Source organism: Drosophila subpulchrella, chromosome 2L, assembly GCF_014743375.2.
Source record: "Drosophila subpulchrella strain 33 F10 #4 breed RU33 chromosome 2L, RU_Dsub_v1.1 Primary Assembly, whole genome shotgun sequence".
NCBI classification, from domain to species: Eukaryota; Metazoa; Arthropoda; class Insecta; order Diptera; family Drosophilidae; genus Drosophila; species Drosophila subpulchrella.
In genome coordinates this window covers 13,049,787-13,067,809 of record NC_050610.1, presented here as the reverse complement: position 1 = coordinate 13,067,809, position 18,023 = coordinate 13,049,787, and the positions used below count along the sequence as shown (strand labels likewise).

At 38.0% G+C, this 18,023-nt stretch overlaps 1 protein-coding gene across 1 annotated transcript; it reads right to left on the bottom strand.

The window, feature by feature from the left end:
• Positions 1-14,023: 14,023 nt before the first annotated feature.
• Positions 14,024-17,252, bottom strand: LOC119546288 (nose resistant to fluoxetine protein 6). The gene is made up of 8 exons (XM_037852469.1): positions 16,979-17,252; positions 16,533-16,914; positions 15,900-15,961; positions 15,527-15,836; positions 15,255-15,471; positions 14,998-15,185; positions 14,471-14,942; positions 14,024-14,403 (listed from the first exon to the last, which is right to left on the bottom strand). The coding sequence occupies exons 1-8, from the start codon at positions 17,250-17,252 to the stop codon at positions 14,206-14,208; spliced, it is 2,103 nt and encodes a 700-aa protein (XP_037708397.1). The 3' UTR covers positions 14,024-14,205.
• Positions 17,253-18,023: the final 771 nt, after the last annotated feature.

The window sequence follows — 18,023 nt, the reverse complement described above, 5'->3', positions numbered from 1 at the left end:
TTAAAAAGCCCAAAATATACCTTACCTGTTGGAAAATAGAATCGCCTTATTAAAGCTATATAAAAAACGAAATTTATTTTATATTATTATAATATATATTTATATTATCTCCTTAAAACCACTTTATAAAACAATCTTATCTGCACATCAACCCAATAACCTGTTTGCAACTGAAATTTAAATTCCCCTTTAAGCAATTCAACATTACTTGCATCACATGTGAACATTTCTGAGATTGATGTCTCTGCTCATCTCTTGATTTAAAGACAGGCAATTAAATCAGAGACAATTTGCTGTATTATTTTATTAGCAGCGTGAGACTTCTTGCCTAGAATCACCGCCTCATCTTGCTCAATAAAATTTCTCTATAACAAACTGGTCAGTTTGGTTTTTCCCATCACACTGTAGATGCTTTCATGCTTTTCGCTGAAATTCAATTGCATGAGCAAAATAATAATGAGAGTTTAAAGCCGACAGCGGTCATTGTCTGTAGATGAGACTTTAGTGGGTTGGGTGAAGAGGGGAAGGCCAGCTAGTTGGCCATATGAACCCATAGTGCCATATTTTACAGCTGTTTGGCATTATCTTTTGCCCAGATGAATTATATTCTTCAGCATATTTACAGCTAACAGAGGAAACGTGGAGCGGAGGCCGGATGCTGGCAAATATCATGAGGCAAACGCATGTTGAGATTTCAAGCTTCTGGTTTCTTGGCCCATCCCCTTGTTCAAAAGTCGAGCCAGGACCCGGATCCATCCGGGGATTAGGCCGGGGACCGACGCAGCGGCACGCGCTGCCCGAACTGAAGGCACTCTGCCACATGAATCTCAATGTTGTTGTCCAGCCAGTCGACCACGTACGGCAGCTGATTTGTCCCAGTCTCGGCAACTGCCCTCCACTTCCATCACCCCAACTTCCTATCTATTCCACTCATCCTAGCACTGAAAAAAGGGGTTCCAGAAGATAATTCAAAATTTATTTAACGAATATAACTAATATTACAATTATTTAAAAACAATATAAATGTATCATTTTTATAATGAACATTATAAGGCACTTTAGTATATTTTTTTAGTTTATAATATAATTTTTTTCATACAAAACAAATTAATTTAAATTAAATTTTAAAAAAAGGTATTGCAAAAACATGAACTGTTTAAAATAATAATATTTAAAGGATAAACTGTCTTTAATTTTAAATTTAAGATACGGTTTTGGTAATACAAATTGGTTTTATTAAATCGTAAAAATTATCTATGATCTCTCGACATTAAGTTTAAAGTTTAAAAAATTTTGTAAATTACGAAATATAATACTTTTGATTTAACTTTAAAAACCTACGAATTTAATAGGTAAAATTTTTTTTTTAATTTCATATTTGATAAAATAAATCCTAGATATTTTAGTTTGAATTGATAGATATAAGCCCGAACTAAAATTCTTTCTGGTGTAATTTCAAGCGCTCTTGGCTCTTTCATGTGTCGCAGACAATGGCCAAATGACATTTAAAGTTACGACAATATAATTAAGTATACTACTGGGAGTTGACGCCATCTGAAGTCGGAGGAGGAGCCAGAGCCTTTTGGCCAGGCCAAGGAATAATTATATATGTATGAGGACCTCCTCACTCTTCCCCGATTTTCTCGAGAGGCGTGCAACACTCTTGCAGCACGCAAAGTTTGCCCAGATGCAAAGAGTGGATACCAGAACCCACTTTTCTACTGCCCAACTTGCCCGGCACGCCTCGGCGTTTAACGAGATTAATCTTTTTTGCCTGACTATCTGCAGCTATCGCAATCCCAACTGTCCCTGCCAGAGAGAAGTTCTTAAAAAGTTATTAATCTTCGGGCTATCGAGTAAATATTTTGCTTTTAATTGAGTTTAAATGCATCATCAAAGTGATTTGCATAAAAGATGACATTGTTCGAAGGAGTAACTTTGATTTACTGCTTACATTGCATGTAAGACAAAGCCGAGAAATATAAAAGGCAATTATTACACGCCAGATTGAATTTTAATTTGATTTTAGAATAGACATAGTCTCAGACTTCGGTGGAGCAAACATTTTCATAGGAACATTTAAAACAATAACCCTTTTTCTTGGTCATCAGACAATAAAATAATTGCTTTGTGAAAATAAATATTTTCAGATCGTTAAATAAGAAAATTTATTTTTGCCAGTTGTCTATAAATTTAAATTAAATTAAAAATACATTTTTTAATAGAGTAGTTGTTTGTCTGAACACTTAACAGTTACTTTGTATCCTATTTTAATTGTTTGTCTAGATATAACAATTAGTCAAGTTGCAAAATTCTGAAATTCAACGTTCTCGTATTTCATATTTATTAATATCAAACATTTCATTTGGTAATTTTTCTTCGCCCTCGAAGCTTGTATTAATTATCTTGCTTATCATTTATCCAACCCAACGAATTTTTCCAGCCTAATTTATCTTTATTTTTTCCTTTCTTGATATTGTGTGCCACACGCAACGCACTAGGATTTTCCCAGCTGCCCCCGGTTTTTCCATTAGGTTGCGTGTGCCACGCCCATAAGTGCGTGGGAGGCGCTAGTGGAAATTAGCGGCAGCTTCCCAGCTGCTGCTGATGCGATTTTGATGTGCAAAATATTAATTATAAAACAATAATTGAATTGTGCTCTTGTTCTTGGCAGTTGAGTGAGCGTCGAAAGGTGAGCGATTTTCTCCGCCCCCAGAAAATCCCCAACACACACGCCAAAAGTTCATTATGGTAGACCAATTTTTCTTTGGCATCTGTTGGTATTTGTTGGAGGAAAACAAATTAGTTTGCCATGATTGCAGTTTAATAGGATACCACAGAGTTTCATAAGTGGAATTTATCAGGTGGCTAAGCGGGATATTGTTCGAGGAAAAAAATAAATTAATTGCTTTTATAACCATTAAAGATTTCGCACAGAAAGTTGAAGAAACAAAAGAGAGGGCTAATACTCTTAAAAGATGACATATTAAACAAAAAGAAGAAGGTATGTATGATTTATTTTAATCGCCCCAGCTACTTTCCCTTTTAAATTATATTTTTTTATAACTGCTTAAAATCCTTAAATTATTTCCCGAGCCTGCAACTCGCATGTTTTTGTCCCCAGTCAACTATAAAAAGGCACAAGAGCGTAAATAATACAACAAGAATATATGCACATAATAATAAATAAATATGAAAATATTGCAGCAAATGGGCGACCCATTCCGCTTGAAAAAGAAAACAATATACGAAATGGAAGGCCACGGGGAAAAAAAGGAGATGAATCGAAAACAAAACAAAGTTAAACCCAATACATTAATGGTATTTGCATTTGTACTGATTTTATTTGGTTTTTATTGAATTGATAAAATCACAACGAACAGGAGAAACAAACGAGAGTCGAGGGCTAGAGTTCGAGTTGGAGTTTGAGTACTGGTCCTTGCTTTTCCTCCTGATTTTCCTCCTGCTTTCCCCCTCCAATTGCCAATTTGATATTCCGATTGCAATTTATGTTCGCCCCCAACACACACACACTTTTGTATGATTACACACACACACACACAATCGGCTTACATGCATATGTGTGTGTGTGTGTTTCTGTGGGGAAGCTTCACTGTGATTCTTTTCCCCCCTCCCCCCAACGAACAATTGAAGCTTTGTGTTTAAACATCTGCAATATGCTGCGTGTTCCGGGTAGCTGAAAACCCCGGAATGGGTCGAAAATGTTTTGGGATCAGACTGCAGTCGGTCCTTGAATGGTTGAGGGGTATTTTTGGGGGGATTCCTCACGATTGCTGGGGCGTTCGTGTGTGTGATGCTTCTGCATTACAATAGTACCTCTATTTGAGATGAGTTCGTGACTCTGTTTAAAAAAGATTATATAACCCGGTTTATGATTATTTTGATATATGGTATATGATTGGAGAGCCCTCATTTACCTTCAAAAACCAATTTAATATTATAAAAATGTATAGGTACATAAGACATTTTAATATTTATAGTTTCGAAGGGCTGGCTTTATAGGTCTATATGGATACATTGGGCTTATAATCTATTTTATAGTCTTTATTTAAATTAAAGTAAGGAAATATTTTTAATATTTATTTAATTTAAGACATTTATGTTTAAACCAAATAAATATTTAAGAATTTTTTTATTTTTTTATAATATATAGAAAAATATACATTGGTGAGATTTGAATTTTTTTCTGCAACCACTTTCTTTGTAAGCCATTATTCTGTTCATTAAACTATACTGCAACGTTAATAAATTTCGTTTCCTGTAAAAAAAAACCTAAATATTTTAAGTTATATCTTTGTTATAATAGATCTTAAAGTTTAAAATCGAACTTTATTGCAATTCTCTCACGCTGTCATCTCCAAGGGTCCCTGTTCCATGCGAAACGCGTGTTTATTTGGCACCACAAATGCGTTTCCTCCTCGGCGAATGGGAGTGGGTTAAGGGTGGTTTGGAGGGTTGGGTGGTTCAGTTTGGTTCGGTTGGGTTTTTGGGTTGGTTTGGCTCGGTTTGGTTTGGTTTGGTTGGGTTTGGTTGGGTTTGGTCTGCGGCAGCAACGTCAGCAGCGCTGCGGTTGTCGCTTAATGGAATTCCGTTCTTGCATTAAATGTGACACACAGAGAAGCTGCCAATCGGAATGCCACCCTAACCAGCCGACCCTTTTACCCTTCCACCCACAATTCCATCCAATAGACAGTGACAGTTGCCGTTAGCAGTCACAGTTAACTGTTACGAGTTGTCCTGCGGTTTGGCTTGTTTAAGTGTTAAATTAACGTTTTAACAGTTTCGATTATTCCGCCAGTTAATTTTTAATGTTTCCCGCCCGTAACCAAAAAAAAAACTTGGCCTGCCAGAACAGCAGGATATATTTCCTGTAATGTCCTTGGGCCATGTACATTTTCATTAGTTTAATTAAAATTTTATTCATCCTCCTCCATCTTTGGCCAGCTTCCGGCTGCTCCTTGGCAGCATGTCCTGCCGGCCATTGACAGGCTTCAAGCCACACATTTGCCCTAACCCCCCTTACATATCCTTTTGTGGCTAGTTTTATAAGGACCAGGGCAGGAGCGAAACTAAAAATAAATGTTACTCGAACGCATGGCCACAGAAATTATTGCGGTTTCCATCGAACAGCGAAGGAGAGTTTGGGCAAAGTCCTTGCCAAAGGACATTAAACATTGATGTTAGCCTTGGCGAAATATGGCAGTGGAAAAGGGAAAGGAAAATATTGGATGGGAGGAATTATCGCATTAGAACTTGTGGTCGTCGCCATTAAGCCGCTTAAAACTTTTATAAATCAAAGAGGGTTTCTGGTCCACGGAGTTTGGGTATTCATGATATAATACAAATTTCAATTAGGGAAACTACTAAACAAAGGGCTATTTTAAGTTCTTAGGTATATAGGTTCCATAACTTGGAGTACGTCTATCAACTTGGGTTTGAATTCTCTAATATTCTAAATTAGTATTTTTCTTTAAAACAAAACTTTAACAAATTTTCATGTTCGATTTTTTTGTATTTTTTTAAAGCTTTAAAAATGGGGACCCAAAATTGCACTTCTAGATTCCATAACTTGAGTTATTGAACTTCCATTAAAGCGTGGGCTACCTCTATGAGTTTGTGGTTAAATTCTCTAGTGTTATGCACTAAAGTTATTCACTTTAAAGAGGGTCAAAATTTTAGAACATTTTCATGTTAAATTTTTTCATATTTTCAATGACTTTCAGAATTGGAACCCAAAATGGCACCTCTAGATTCCATAACTTGAGTAATTGGATGCCGATTTAGATGTGGGATACCTCTATGAATTTGTGGTTCAATTCTCTAACATTCTAAATTACAAATATTCTTTTTGAAATGAGTCACAATTTTAACCCATTTTCATGATCGATTTTTCCGTATTTCCAGTGGCTTTTATATTGGGATCCCAAAACTGAATTTCTAGGTTCCTTAACTTTTGTTATTAGTAACCGGCTTAGTCGGGGGATATCTTGATGAGTTTGTAGTTGAATTCTTTAACGCTATACATTATAGTTGTTCCTATTAAAGAGGGTCAAAATTCTAGACTAGTTTCATATTACTTGATGAGTTTGTAGTTGAATTCTTTAACGCTATACATTATAGTTGTTCCTATTAAAAAAGGTCAAAATTCTAGACTAGTTTCATATTACTTTTTTTATATTTTCAATGGCATTCAGAATGGGAACTGAAAACTGCACTCCTAGGTTTGATACCTTGCGTAATTGATTGCCGATTTTTACGTGGTATACCTCTATGAATTTGTGGTTTAATTCTCTAACATTCTACATTACAATTATTCATTTTAAAGAGGGTCCAAATTTGAGTCAATTTTCATGATACTTTTTTTCAATATTCCCATTCTTAGGTTCAGTTTTTCATAAATCCAAAGGCTTACAGAATCGGAACACAAAGCTTAACTTTAAGTATCCATAACTAGAATTATTAGATATTGATTTAGAAGTTGGATACCTATTCGATCAACGGAATTAGCTCTTTAGATAATTTTATGGAGGCCAAATGGTGCTTAAATCTCACGGACCGTTTCTTAAGCGCGGAAAAAGTCGGGAAGGTGAAAGATTGTTTTAATATATTTCCTTGGAAAGGTGAATTACTTATTAGTTGGTATTAATATACTGATCCCTTAACATATACGTTTCTACTTAATCAAAAGAAATCAATACTGAGCTCTTTGTATTACCCATTATTTCCTTACCCATCTAATTCCAAATCAGTTTTTAGCCACACCATTTACCATAAGGCTCTCATCACAATCTGTCCCTTATCCATCTCCGCATGACATTATCGTTAAGGACACTGACCCACTCGAGATAAATGATTCCGATGATGGAATCTGAACGGACTTACCTACCCGCATCACCAGCCTAATTAACTCATTAGACAATGTCAAAGAAAAGAAAAAAAACCTCTGATCCTGAAGGACAAAAAAAAAACGGGACTTGGGTTAAATGTTAAATGGGCAACATTTACACATTCGTTACCCAGGTCCGAACCCAATTTGTTGACAAACAAATTACACGAAGGATTTACTGCAAATTACGCGCAATTTTTCTACACTTTTCTTTCAAATCCGCATCTGGACAAACAAAGGATCCCTCCGAGTTGAGAATCTTTCAGGATGTGTACATATGTACTGTGAAATTTAATTTAATCAAAGGCCAAACCAGGGCGGCCATCAAAAAAGTGGGTTCAACCAGCACAAATCAATCTCAGCGTTGCAGGCATGAAAATCCCCAAAAGGCAGATTCTCCTTCAGTTAAAGGACGAAGAAAAAAAGGACTGAGGGCGTGCCCCAACAGGAATTGATTAAAGCGGAAAAGGGGGCTGATGTGCGTTTGGCACAATGCAGGCCAGTGTCCCGTCGTCCTGCGTCCTTTTTTACGTTCCTGATTGTCTGACCGTAACTTGTTTGCTCGTTTTTAATTTCATTTGCGCGCAGCGTTTTCCCAAAGTCCTTCGCCGTCTTCGATTCTCGGGCATCGTGCCCCTTTGTCCTGTGCCAGGACCTCCCCTTTTCTGTACCATTTCTAGTTCGCCTTTCATTTACATGCTTGAATTGTCATTGTAGCGTTTAGCAATTTTATTGTCCTGTAGTGGGTGGCTTTCTGTCTGGTCTTCCTTTGGCCTGTTCCCCCCTTTTTCGCCCTGTGATTTATGCGCATATGCTAAGCATGGTCGGGGATTTCGAACCCCCTTCCAACTGCTGGCGAACTTTGACCCTGGGCCAAGGGTTGCCCAGATAAAAAGGATTTTTTTTCTTTTGATTTGGCAAGGGTTTGACGCCTTTGCCAAAGAGAAATGGAACTTTAATTTGCCACAGCCGATTGAATTAGGCCAGGATGGCAATGGGAGATGGCAGATATCTTAGGGGAAGAAATTGCAGATGGGTTCTGTTTAAATGGAAAAGCTGGGAATACTGATCATATAACTTAAAGTTATTTCAGAGGTATTGAATAAATAGCAAATCCTTGACATATAGGTATTTTAGTGAACTTTGTTTTCATTGAGTCATTAATATTAAGTTGTGTTTTGTTAATTTCATTATAATACACCTTCAAAAGTGACGACTTTGTACTTTTTTTCTCTTTGGTAGAAACATATACATATAAATATATTTTCTGTTCCGAAGTCCTTGAAAAAACATAAAAGATAGAGTGAAATAAAATTGAGAAGGTCATAAATTTAATTTAACTTTCGCACGCTTTTTTTATTGTTACGTCGTCTTACGTATACGGATTAGGACGATTATTCCTCAACCATTTTTAATTTAATAATAATACAAATTTAAACGTGACGATTTTTATACTTTTGTCCTCTTTGGTAGAAACATAAGTATATAAATATATTTTCTGTTCCTAAAATCCTTGACAAAACATAAATATAGAGTGAAATACAAATAAAATGGTCATAAATTTAATTGAACTTTCACAAAGCTTTTTTATTGTTTTCTATATTTTACGTCTATGGATTAGGACGTTTGTTCTAGACCACAAAAAAAATCCCATGAAATTTCGAGTTTTTTCAAACACTCCCCAGAGCAGGACAATCAAGCGGAACTCGAAGGGAACTCCCCAAATTGGAGTGCGGGATGGATTTGGGGGCTACGGATGCACATACATAGATAGCTCAGCTCCACATACATTAACCATATCTATTAAAGTGGGAGTGAGTCGACAGGCGACAATGGGCGACCCTTCAGACAGCGGATAATAAATGGCGTCGCGACAGTTTCCTTCCCGTAAAGCACACCAAAAAAAAAAGTACACTTATATATAGAAATAGAAGAAGGACTTGCGGTATCCAAGAGCTAAGAAAGGTTCGTGTCTAGTTCTCGGGGGAGTGGCGGAAATAGCACCTGGGTCCACTCTCAAAGCGGGCACGCCACATAAATTCCAATGGTTCGCTTGCTTTCGGGCTTACAAGTTTGGCAAATTTGTGAAAATTACTTTTTGTTTATTGTGCTGAAAGCAGACGGGAAGGCGCTAAGCTCGGAGGTAAGGCCAAGGAATTGGTAAGTCCTGCAGAAGGACCTGCCCCGGCCCCTTAATCCTGGCCATTAACATTGAGTTGTTCTCGTTGTGGTTTTCCTTTTATATCGTCGCTCTTGCCCTTGTTGTTTTAATAATTTGTTCCTTAAAGCTCCACCTACACATGGCTCGTAAATATCCCCAGTGCGTTGTCCTTGTTCCTTATTTTTTTTGTTTTGGTTAGGGGGAACAATTGTTGTTTTCACACCATAATCATAAAAGGTACAAGCATAATTATTATTTTTATGTCTCTGCCACTTATTGTAAAGCAGCAAATTGCCTGACCACACATAAAATTGTACTCTGGCAGGATCCTACGTGGGAGTCGACCCTTATGATGGGCCAGACCTTTGCCGGAAAAACAGAGAGATAGAGTGGGTGGTACATAGTTATACGGTTGGGGAGTGGCAAGTTGGCTGGGCAAAATTGTAATTTTGGTCCTGTCCTCGCTGGCTAACTAATGTCCTCGCCCGACGCTTCCTGCTCTCAGTTAGTGAATATTTATGATTGCCAGCCGAAGAGGAAGCGGAAGAACACGAGAGCATCCTCCAGAACTCTTTCCTTTTCTTTGTTTCATATTCCTCAGGCTTTATTTTCGGGCAGTTCTTAGTTCTCCGGAGAGGTTTATGGCAGAAGTAAATTATAAAAGATATGAATGAGGCAACTATGCTGGGAGCCTTTATTTTCGCTAGAATGGCGATGAAAAAACTAATTTCGCCTTAATAATACACAGAGATGCTGTGCAAATAAAACACCTATAATGTTTTTGTTTATAAGAATCTTATTTAAGTTTATGGATACGGCTATTTAATTCAAATAATTATTTGAAAATATTCAAATTATAACTTGAGTATTTCAGTTTAAAACAGTTTAAAACGATTCTTTAACTGCAAGTTCTTAGTTGTTAGACTTTAAATAAGCACTTTAAAGTTAAGAATACAATTTTAAGATTTTCTCATAAATTCCCCCAATGAAATGCGGATTACATTACTTAAAATGCTTTTACCACTCGAAGAATAAATAAACTGCGCACTCTTTTCGCCACCAACCCCAAAACCATCTAGGCTATATCTTCACCCCAGTCCGGGGCTTAGGAAATCATTCAATTGTGCAGGTAAATGGACTGCAAGCGACAGTCCAAGACCTCCGACCCCAGTCAGACCCATAAAAAAGGGTTAAAAGTCCAGAAATGTTTCACATACAATTGCACAAACATCGCAGCCAGAAAAACAAAACCCCTTCAATGAAAAGAAAGCAAAAAACAATAAAGAAAATAGCCGAAAAAAACGAAAGAACGCCAAAAAGGTTGCTACGTCGTGGTCAGACTTAATCACTTTTATCCGGACAGGCCTTCGATGATTCGTAATCCTTTTAAATGCCCCTCTCGGGCAGATTTATTAGCTGCACGTGATAGTGGTCTCCTTCGACAGGGGAAAAATGGCCACGAAAATCATCAAAATCCACGCCCCGAGCTCTCTTAATGCTAATTTATGGACGAGCTGAGTTCGCATGAGGAGCCCAACTTATTCATGAGCTGCCTGAAATATGGTTCCATTTAAATGTGTGTATATAAATGTATATTTCCTTTTGGTGCATTTGCAAATCGTTGGGGGAATTATAAACTTTGGCTGGGGCGAGCGGCAGCGTCAGCGGAAAAACCATTTTAATTAGTAAAAATCCTCACCCGCCAACGTTTCGTATACGTAATATTTATTCTGGCATGGTCGAACATTTTATGCGAACTGGGATGAGAAGGTAAATGAAAAAATTTAAATTTTACCAAAACAGGAAAATTAATTTATCGCCAAAACAAATATATATAAAATTTCCTAACTCCTTTCTAAACATCGATAAACCACTGTAGGATAAAAATATATAATATCACTTAATATTTTACAATCATTAAATAACTTTTAAATATTTTTTTTTTTCAATATATATATTATATTCTATATTTTTCTATACAATACTATTTTAAATATGTTCATACTTACTATCATTACAATTAAAGAAATCGAAATTTCCTTTCCCATCTGTAAAAGCAAATAATTTTCATCAAATTTTCATTATTACGGAGCCCCAGCGAATTTCGATAGATAAAAAAGAGTAAGATGGTAAAAAATTTGGCAAAATTATGGCAAAACTTTTCAACAGTTTTTGAACAATAAAAAGCAAATGGCGCTGGATAGAACTTGCCGCAGGTCTGCCACGCCCCTTGCTCCACACGCCCACCATTTTGTGTATGGAGGGAACCGCACATTAGTAGTTAGTGCAAGCAGGCGGTGTTCTAACTTTTGAATAAATACAATAAGAGGTGGAGGTTCTCCCTGGGCGCCACTTTAGACAATGAAGCGTATAATGCTAAATATCGCTGTGGCAACCGCATCCAGCTGTCGTCCTCCGTCCTGCGCCCCGTTTATGGTGTTATGGTGTCTCTACCACCAACTATCCTGAATAATTTTGTGCGCTGCGCGGTTTGGCAACAATTGCTTTCATTATGGAACATTTTTTGTTCGACTGGAGATGGGTAATGGGGCTGGGGATGGGGATGGGGATGGGTAATGGGGTTGGTGACTTGGGGCTGGGCTGGAAAGTGGTTGGCTCCACCTTGGAAAACCCCTTGATGTTGTTACATTTACTCCTGCTGCTGCGGTTTCCGCTCGCCCGTTGTTTGTGCTTGTGTATTTTGTATTTTGTATCCTGCGGCCGCAGATACATTATCCGAAATTTGCATAAAATAAATAAATTAAATATGCCAGACATGCGGTGCGCCGTTGGTCGCTATGAACAGCCAGAGTTGTTGGCCTGGCCAAGCACACTGAGAGGAAATTCGATTTGATTTGTATAATATTTAGCTGATTTACTGAGTTCAAAATGAGTACTATTTTACGCTAAAACTAGTCCAGATCTGGTAATTAAAAATATTTTTAAAGCTAAGTTATATAGAACGTTTAGAAAGACAAAATTATCAAGATTATAAATTTTTATGTTCCAATTTATTTTAACCTTTTATCTTATTTAAATAAATTGAGATAGAATTTATATATATTTTCAAGGAAAACAAAGATTTAATAAACGTTTTAAAAGTATTTAAATATCTTAAAAAAGACTTAAAAAACATGTAAAAAGTATTTAAATATTTTAAATCTATATATAGATCGTTTACAAAGACAACATTATCAATAAAATACATTTTATGTTTCAATTTATTTTAACCTTTAATGTTATTTAAATAATTTAGATACAATTCAAATATTCTTTAAAGAAAAAAATAATATCTAATAATCATTTTAAAATGATTTAAATGTTTTAGTAATCTTAACTATTCTTCATTGAAATACATTTCCTTATTAAGTTCTTAATCATAAACTCCTATGTAAAGCTCAAATGAAGGTTTTTCCTTAACAGTTAAATTAAAACTAACTTTTGAGATTAAATATTTATCACTTTCCGGCAAAGTAAAATATTTTATTTTTCCTTGTCCCCCTAATTTTTTCCAGTGTCTCTGATCTTGCTTCATTCCTTCACTTGGGCGTTCAAAGTTTTCATTTTATTATCACGCAGAACTAGAGAGCGGGTGGCGAAATGGGTGCCCCAAAAGGGGGGGCTATTTCAAGGGGGGAGTATTTCCAGGGGTAAGCAGGGATACTGGCCCATCGAACAGCTGCAGCATTTTTGAAGTTGTCCAGGAGTCCGGGATGCTGGGTTCCCGGGCCTGGGAACGTGGCAAAAAGGCAGCCAGGATGCGCTACGTTGCGTTTGCTTGTCATGCTCCGTTGCGTGATTTTTGTCCACCCCCTGTCCTTGTGCCACCCAACCACCTCCCACCACCCACTCCCTTATGGCCCCCACCCACTGGGATGCTTCATGCACGAGTTGTTGTCCTGGCTGCTGCTTTTTGGCATCCGCTGCCTCATAGAGCACATGGCTCTGGTCTGCGGCATTAACTTCATGCCGCTTCATTTTGTTGGCCATCTTTTTTTCTCCACTTTTTTTTTTTGAAGCTTTAGCTCCCCGAAATGGCCGCTACAAAATTGGTTCGTTTGGTCGCCAAAGGCACTTAAATTTCCCTCCAGCGGCATTTGTTTTTCCAACTCCTCCTGTTTTTGGCCCGTTGATGTTGATGAGGATGGTGTTTTGGCGGTGGGTTTGTTGTAGTTCAATTTGTGCGCTGCGGTTTAATGAAATTTAGTTGTTAGTTGCTGCACGTTTAGCTTTGCATAGATGTCCGCCCCCCAGGAAACACTTTTTGGATGGATGATGGCATGGCGAGCACCCGAAAAACCCAACGACCAATTTTCAAACGGATGGGCGGTCCATGGAGGCGTATACGTGATGTGGAATTTGTGTATGTTAAAGGGTAATTGTTGTGGGAAATGGGTCTACTGTGAAGATTTAGCCTTGTGGAGTTGGGGAAAAATTGGTCAGAGTTTGCTCATTTCGAGCTGATTGAAAGGATTGTGATATATGAGTGAGGCACATTGTGCATACGTGATGTGGGCTTAAAATTAATGGGAGAATATTTTTGAACATTAAGATAAAGTGCACGTAAATACAAATATTTATTTTAGTTAATTAGCTAAAATAACAAGATTCTTAGAATCTTAAACGATTTCAAAATATAGACTTATAAATATTTCATGCTCACATGTAAGTTACGTATGTTTGTATTTACTTGAATATTTATGATAATTTCCACTTCATAAAATATGTATAATAATCCATGCTTGAACATTTTCATGAATAAATAAATTCAATACGCAACTAAATAATTAATGAGGAAGTTGTAAATGAAGTGCCGGATATGTTTTAGCAAAACGGTCATCTTTAAAGATATTTTATGTTTTGTTCTACATTGTTTTGCATACTTTTGGGGATTTCCTTTGCTGCCATCAACTTCAATTTTTGCAAATACATTCTTATCTACAAATAAATAAATCTGAGTGCATATGTATTTCAAATAAATCATAAAATGTTTATAAATAAATAAAAAAAATTAAGCTGCTTAAGATCACAATTCACAGTCTATAATCACAATAGCATTTACATCTTTAGCTGGTAGTTCAACTTAATTACAACTTTTATATAACATTTAAAACTTAACAATGATTAAATTTATTTCTTATGGGTTGACTAAATTCTGGCGGGAAATGCTTGTTGCTGGTATCTCTTCGACAGGAGGAGTTTTGGGATTGGCCTCGATCTTTTGGCGCTTTCGAAGCAACTCCATCTCAAGACGACCCAGAGGAACCTCAACAAATAGATGCATGAACAAGGACACAAACATTGTGATGCCAAAATCTGACCAAAAGCGAAGGATCTAAAATAATAAGCGATATATAATTATTATAATTAAACAGGCAATACTGTCGATCTATAATACTTACAGCATCATAGTCTGAGAAATGAAGACTCGTCTTGATGCGCGCTATGTGGACCGTCTCCACAAGGAGATGCCATATAAAAAGACAGTAGGACAACTTGGAAAGGGGTTGCCAGAAGGACCAGCCTAGCAGGTCATTGATAATGGGCGCCAGTCCATTTTGGCAAGCCCAGATGATCCAACATAAAGCCAAGGGCCAGGCAATACGACTGCAACACAGATAGAAAGCTCCAGCCAGTGGGGAAATATTGCCCACCCCATCCTGGGTATAGGGATATACGGCAAATATCACGGTCGCCAAAAGGAATAGTGACAGGATCCACAATACCAATGCCAACCACTTCGGCAGGCGGCTCTTCTGTCCACTTTGGTGGTGCAGAAAGTACCCAAAGAGTAGCCCAATCAACCAAGGAGTGGCTCTGGCATGAGTGGTATAGTAGATCAGCCGCATTTCGGAACTATCCTCACCCAGGTTCCTGTTAAAAAATTATACTGGTTTAAGGACTTTAACTTGATTTAATTAATGCTTACCCATGGCGGTCAAACACTTGAAGATCACGGAGCATGACTATACTGAAGACGCAGCCGAAGAGTAGCAGGATCAGAAGGACAATTCCTCCAACAGCCTTTTTGCCCCATTTGTATAGGGCAATTAGAAGGAGGGGCGAGATAATATATAGTTGCATATCGACAGCCAGATACCAGGAATGACCCAAGCACTTTAAGATTCAGATAAATAATAGATATGTTAGTGTGGGCTAAAAATAAGGGCTATTAGAAAGACTTACCATTTTACCAGGAGCCGCATAGTTTTGCACATAGAGCAGAGTGGCCCACCAGGTTTCGCTGCAGAGTTCCGAGGAGCTGGTGAACTGCTTCCACAAGGGACCGCTGTCCAATCGGGAAAATAGCGTCATAAAGATGAGGACCGCAAGAGCCAAGACGGGTGTAAGACGCACAAAGCGATGCAGATACATCAGTGGCACATTTAGACGACCTTTGGTACTAAGGATTACATTAAATTACTATTAAACCTTAAACGGGAATACTTTCAACTCACCGATCCATTTCACGCAAAGTGGTCAAAACCAAGAGCAGTCCACTAAGTAGGAAGAATGTGTCCACCGAAGTAGAACCGCTCTGAATTACCATTGAGAACGGAGTTTGAGCCCAGGCCACGATCTCATAGGCATTGATGTTGGGCGCCAATAGCAAGTACATATAGCCATGGCCAAGGATGATCCAGATGATGGTCAAACAACGAATACCATTTAGACACGGAATCACACGGGGCGAAAGTGTGCTTGAGGTTTTCAATAATTGGGGTACATTTTTGCGTAGAGAGAAGGAGCCCAGTGGATTGCCTGGAACTGTCGAAATAAATAAATGGGATTTATAATATGACCTCTTAAAAAAATTTCGGTTTATTATACCTTCGGCATAGTCCAATATGGTGGCCAAGAGAACCAAAGTGCACAACAAGATGAGAATAGCTCTAAATAATTGCAAAAATAAAATAAATCATGAATATTTTGAAACCTTTTAAACCTAAATAATGATCTCTTGTAATCAGACTAATCAAAGATTAATATAAAATTGAGATTGTTATATAATATTTTACATTTTTCACAAAAAAATACCATTTTAGCCCTTATTTGGCTAGCGTCTTCTTTTCTTTGCCAAACACAGAAAGACAGATAAAGCCAGCAAAAGCGAGAGAAACGTAATGTGCAAAATACACCTGGGTAAAACGAAATGTGACCGTTTTCAATGGATGTTTTAGTACTAACTCAAATAATTATGAAATAATATTAATTTTATATAAATAATTACTATAAATAATAAGTTTTGTATCAGTAGGTTCGACTTTAGCTTTAGTTCATACATGCATTCTCCTAACTAATGCCATTAGCATTCAAAACAAGTCTAAGCACACACAACCAGTCATTTCAGTGCATATTGCGTAAGTTTTGAGCAAACAAAGGCTGGAAGATATGATCTATACCCCTTCTGTTCACCATACTATTATTTTCTTAATGATCTACCATGCTTTTTTTTTTACTTACACAGCAAACCAGTCTAGACCACCCATGGGGTTTTCATGGGCTAAGGAGCAGTCCTTTTCCTGCACCAAAGTAGCTCCCGTTGAGTTTTGGCCAAACATATCCTCAAGATGTCCATGAAGCCATCGACTGAGTTGGGCGGCACTGCAGGATGAGGGAATACAGGTGCCAATGCTCAAAGTAAGGGCATCTGCACCCACTGATTCCAATAGAAGACTCTCAAACTGTAGATGGCTCAAGCAATATTTGGCTCCAGTGTTGGTAATGGTAATACTACTTCCTAGACTTTTACTGAGGTCCAAACTGAGACAGGATTCATAGTTGCCCATGTCCATAAAGTGTCCGTAGAGCAGGCCTTGTGGGAACTTTCCCCAGGCATCGAGAACTGCAATGTATAGTAGGGAAAGTAAGTAAATTTACACCTGTTGATCTAAACAATGTAATCTCACCTCGAAGTGCTGGCAGGGATTTGGCCTCCGCTTCTTTGAGAAGCAGACGAACCTCTGCCAAACAGGATGCCTCAGAGACACTCGAAGATTGATTGTCACTTAGGGCCTGCTGGAGAACCTGATAGCCAATGTTACTAGCCTGCAACCAAGTCAGCAGATCCTTTGAGCTGTAACCATTGGCAGCAGGTAATCCTAACCCCAGGATCAGGATAGGTATATGGATCACCCGAATAAAGAGCGATGAGCCCGAGCGGCTTGGTTGCTTGAATACCATTTTTCTGTGTGCGACGGCCGTGACGATGCGAGTGATATTTATACCGGGCTAGTAAGACTCTTACTCTGGCCCATACGCTGGCTGATATGGCTATTTCTAATCACATCGGGGGAGCTCTCTTAACTGCAGCAGTCACTCTCTATCTGTCACCCCTCTAAACGTGGCCCTACTTCAAAGGGTATCCGGCTGGTCTTACCCATTTGCATGCTGTTACTACCTGTTTGTTGATATCTCAGTAGCGAGCGAGCAACGATCATTGCGACGATCGCATACAAATCGGTTCAATGACCGATAGAGCAGCCAAATTAGATTCAATGCCACATATGATGGGGGATGTCCGTTGAGATGACGATGACTTTTAGCTATTACGTATAACCTATTTACTTTTTATCAATTCCCTCGGGTTTAAATGCAGCATCACGAAAGCAGTGGAGTGTATCTTTTAAAAGTATGGCTTGGGAACTCCCTCAGCCCATTGATGGGTTAACACTTAACGATTGGGCCAATTACGTCAGATTGTTTTATATTTCACAAATGGGTCAACAGCCGATAGCGACTTCAGGTGAACAGATCAGTTGGCGATACAGAGGCACTACAAATAATCCGAATAAATTCGTCACTAGCTCAATCGGTCGAGTTGAAGGGGCTGCTCACCTTGGCAATCTACTTGCTGTTTGCATTAGTTCGGCGGTCATGGCAGGGTTATTGAACCCACTGCCCTTGGAAAGGGCGATACGGCAAAACTAACGCATCTGGTTTTATTTGACTGTA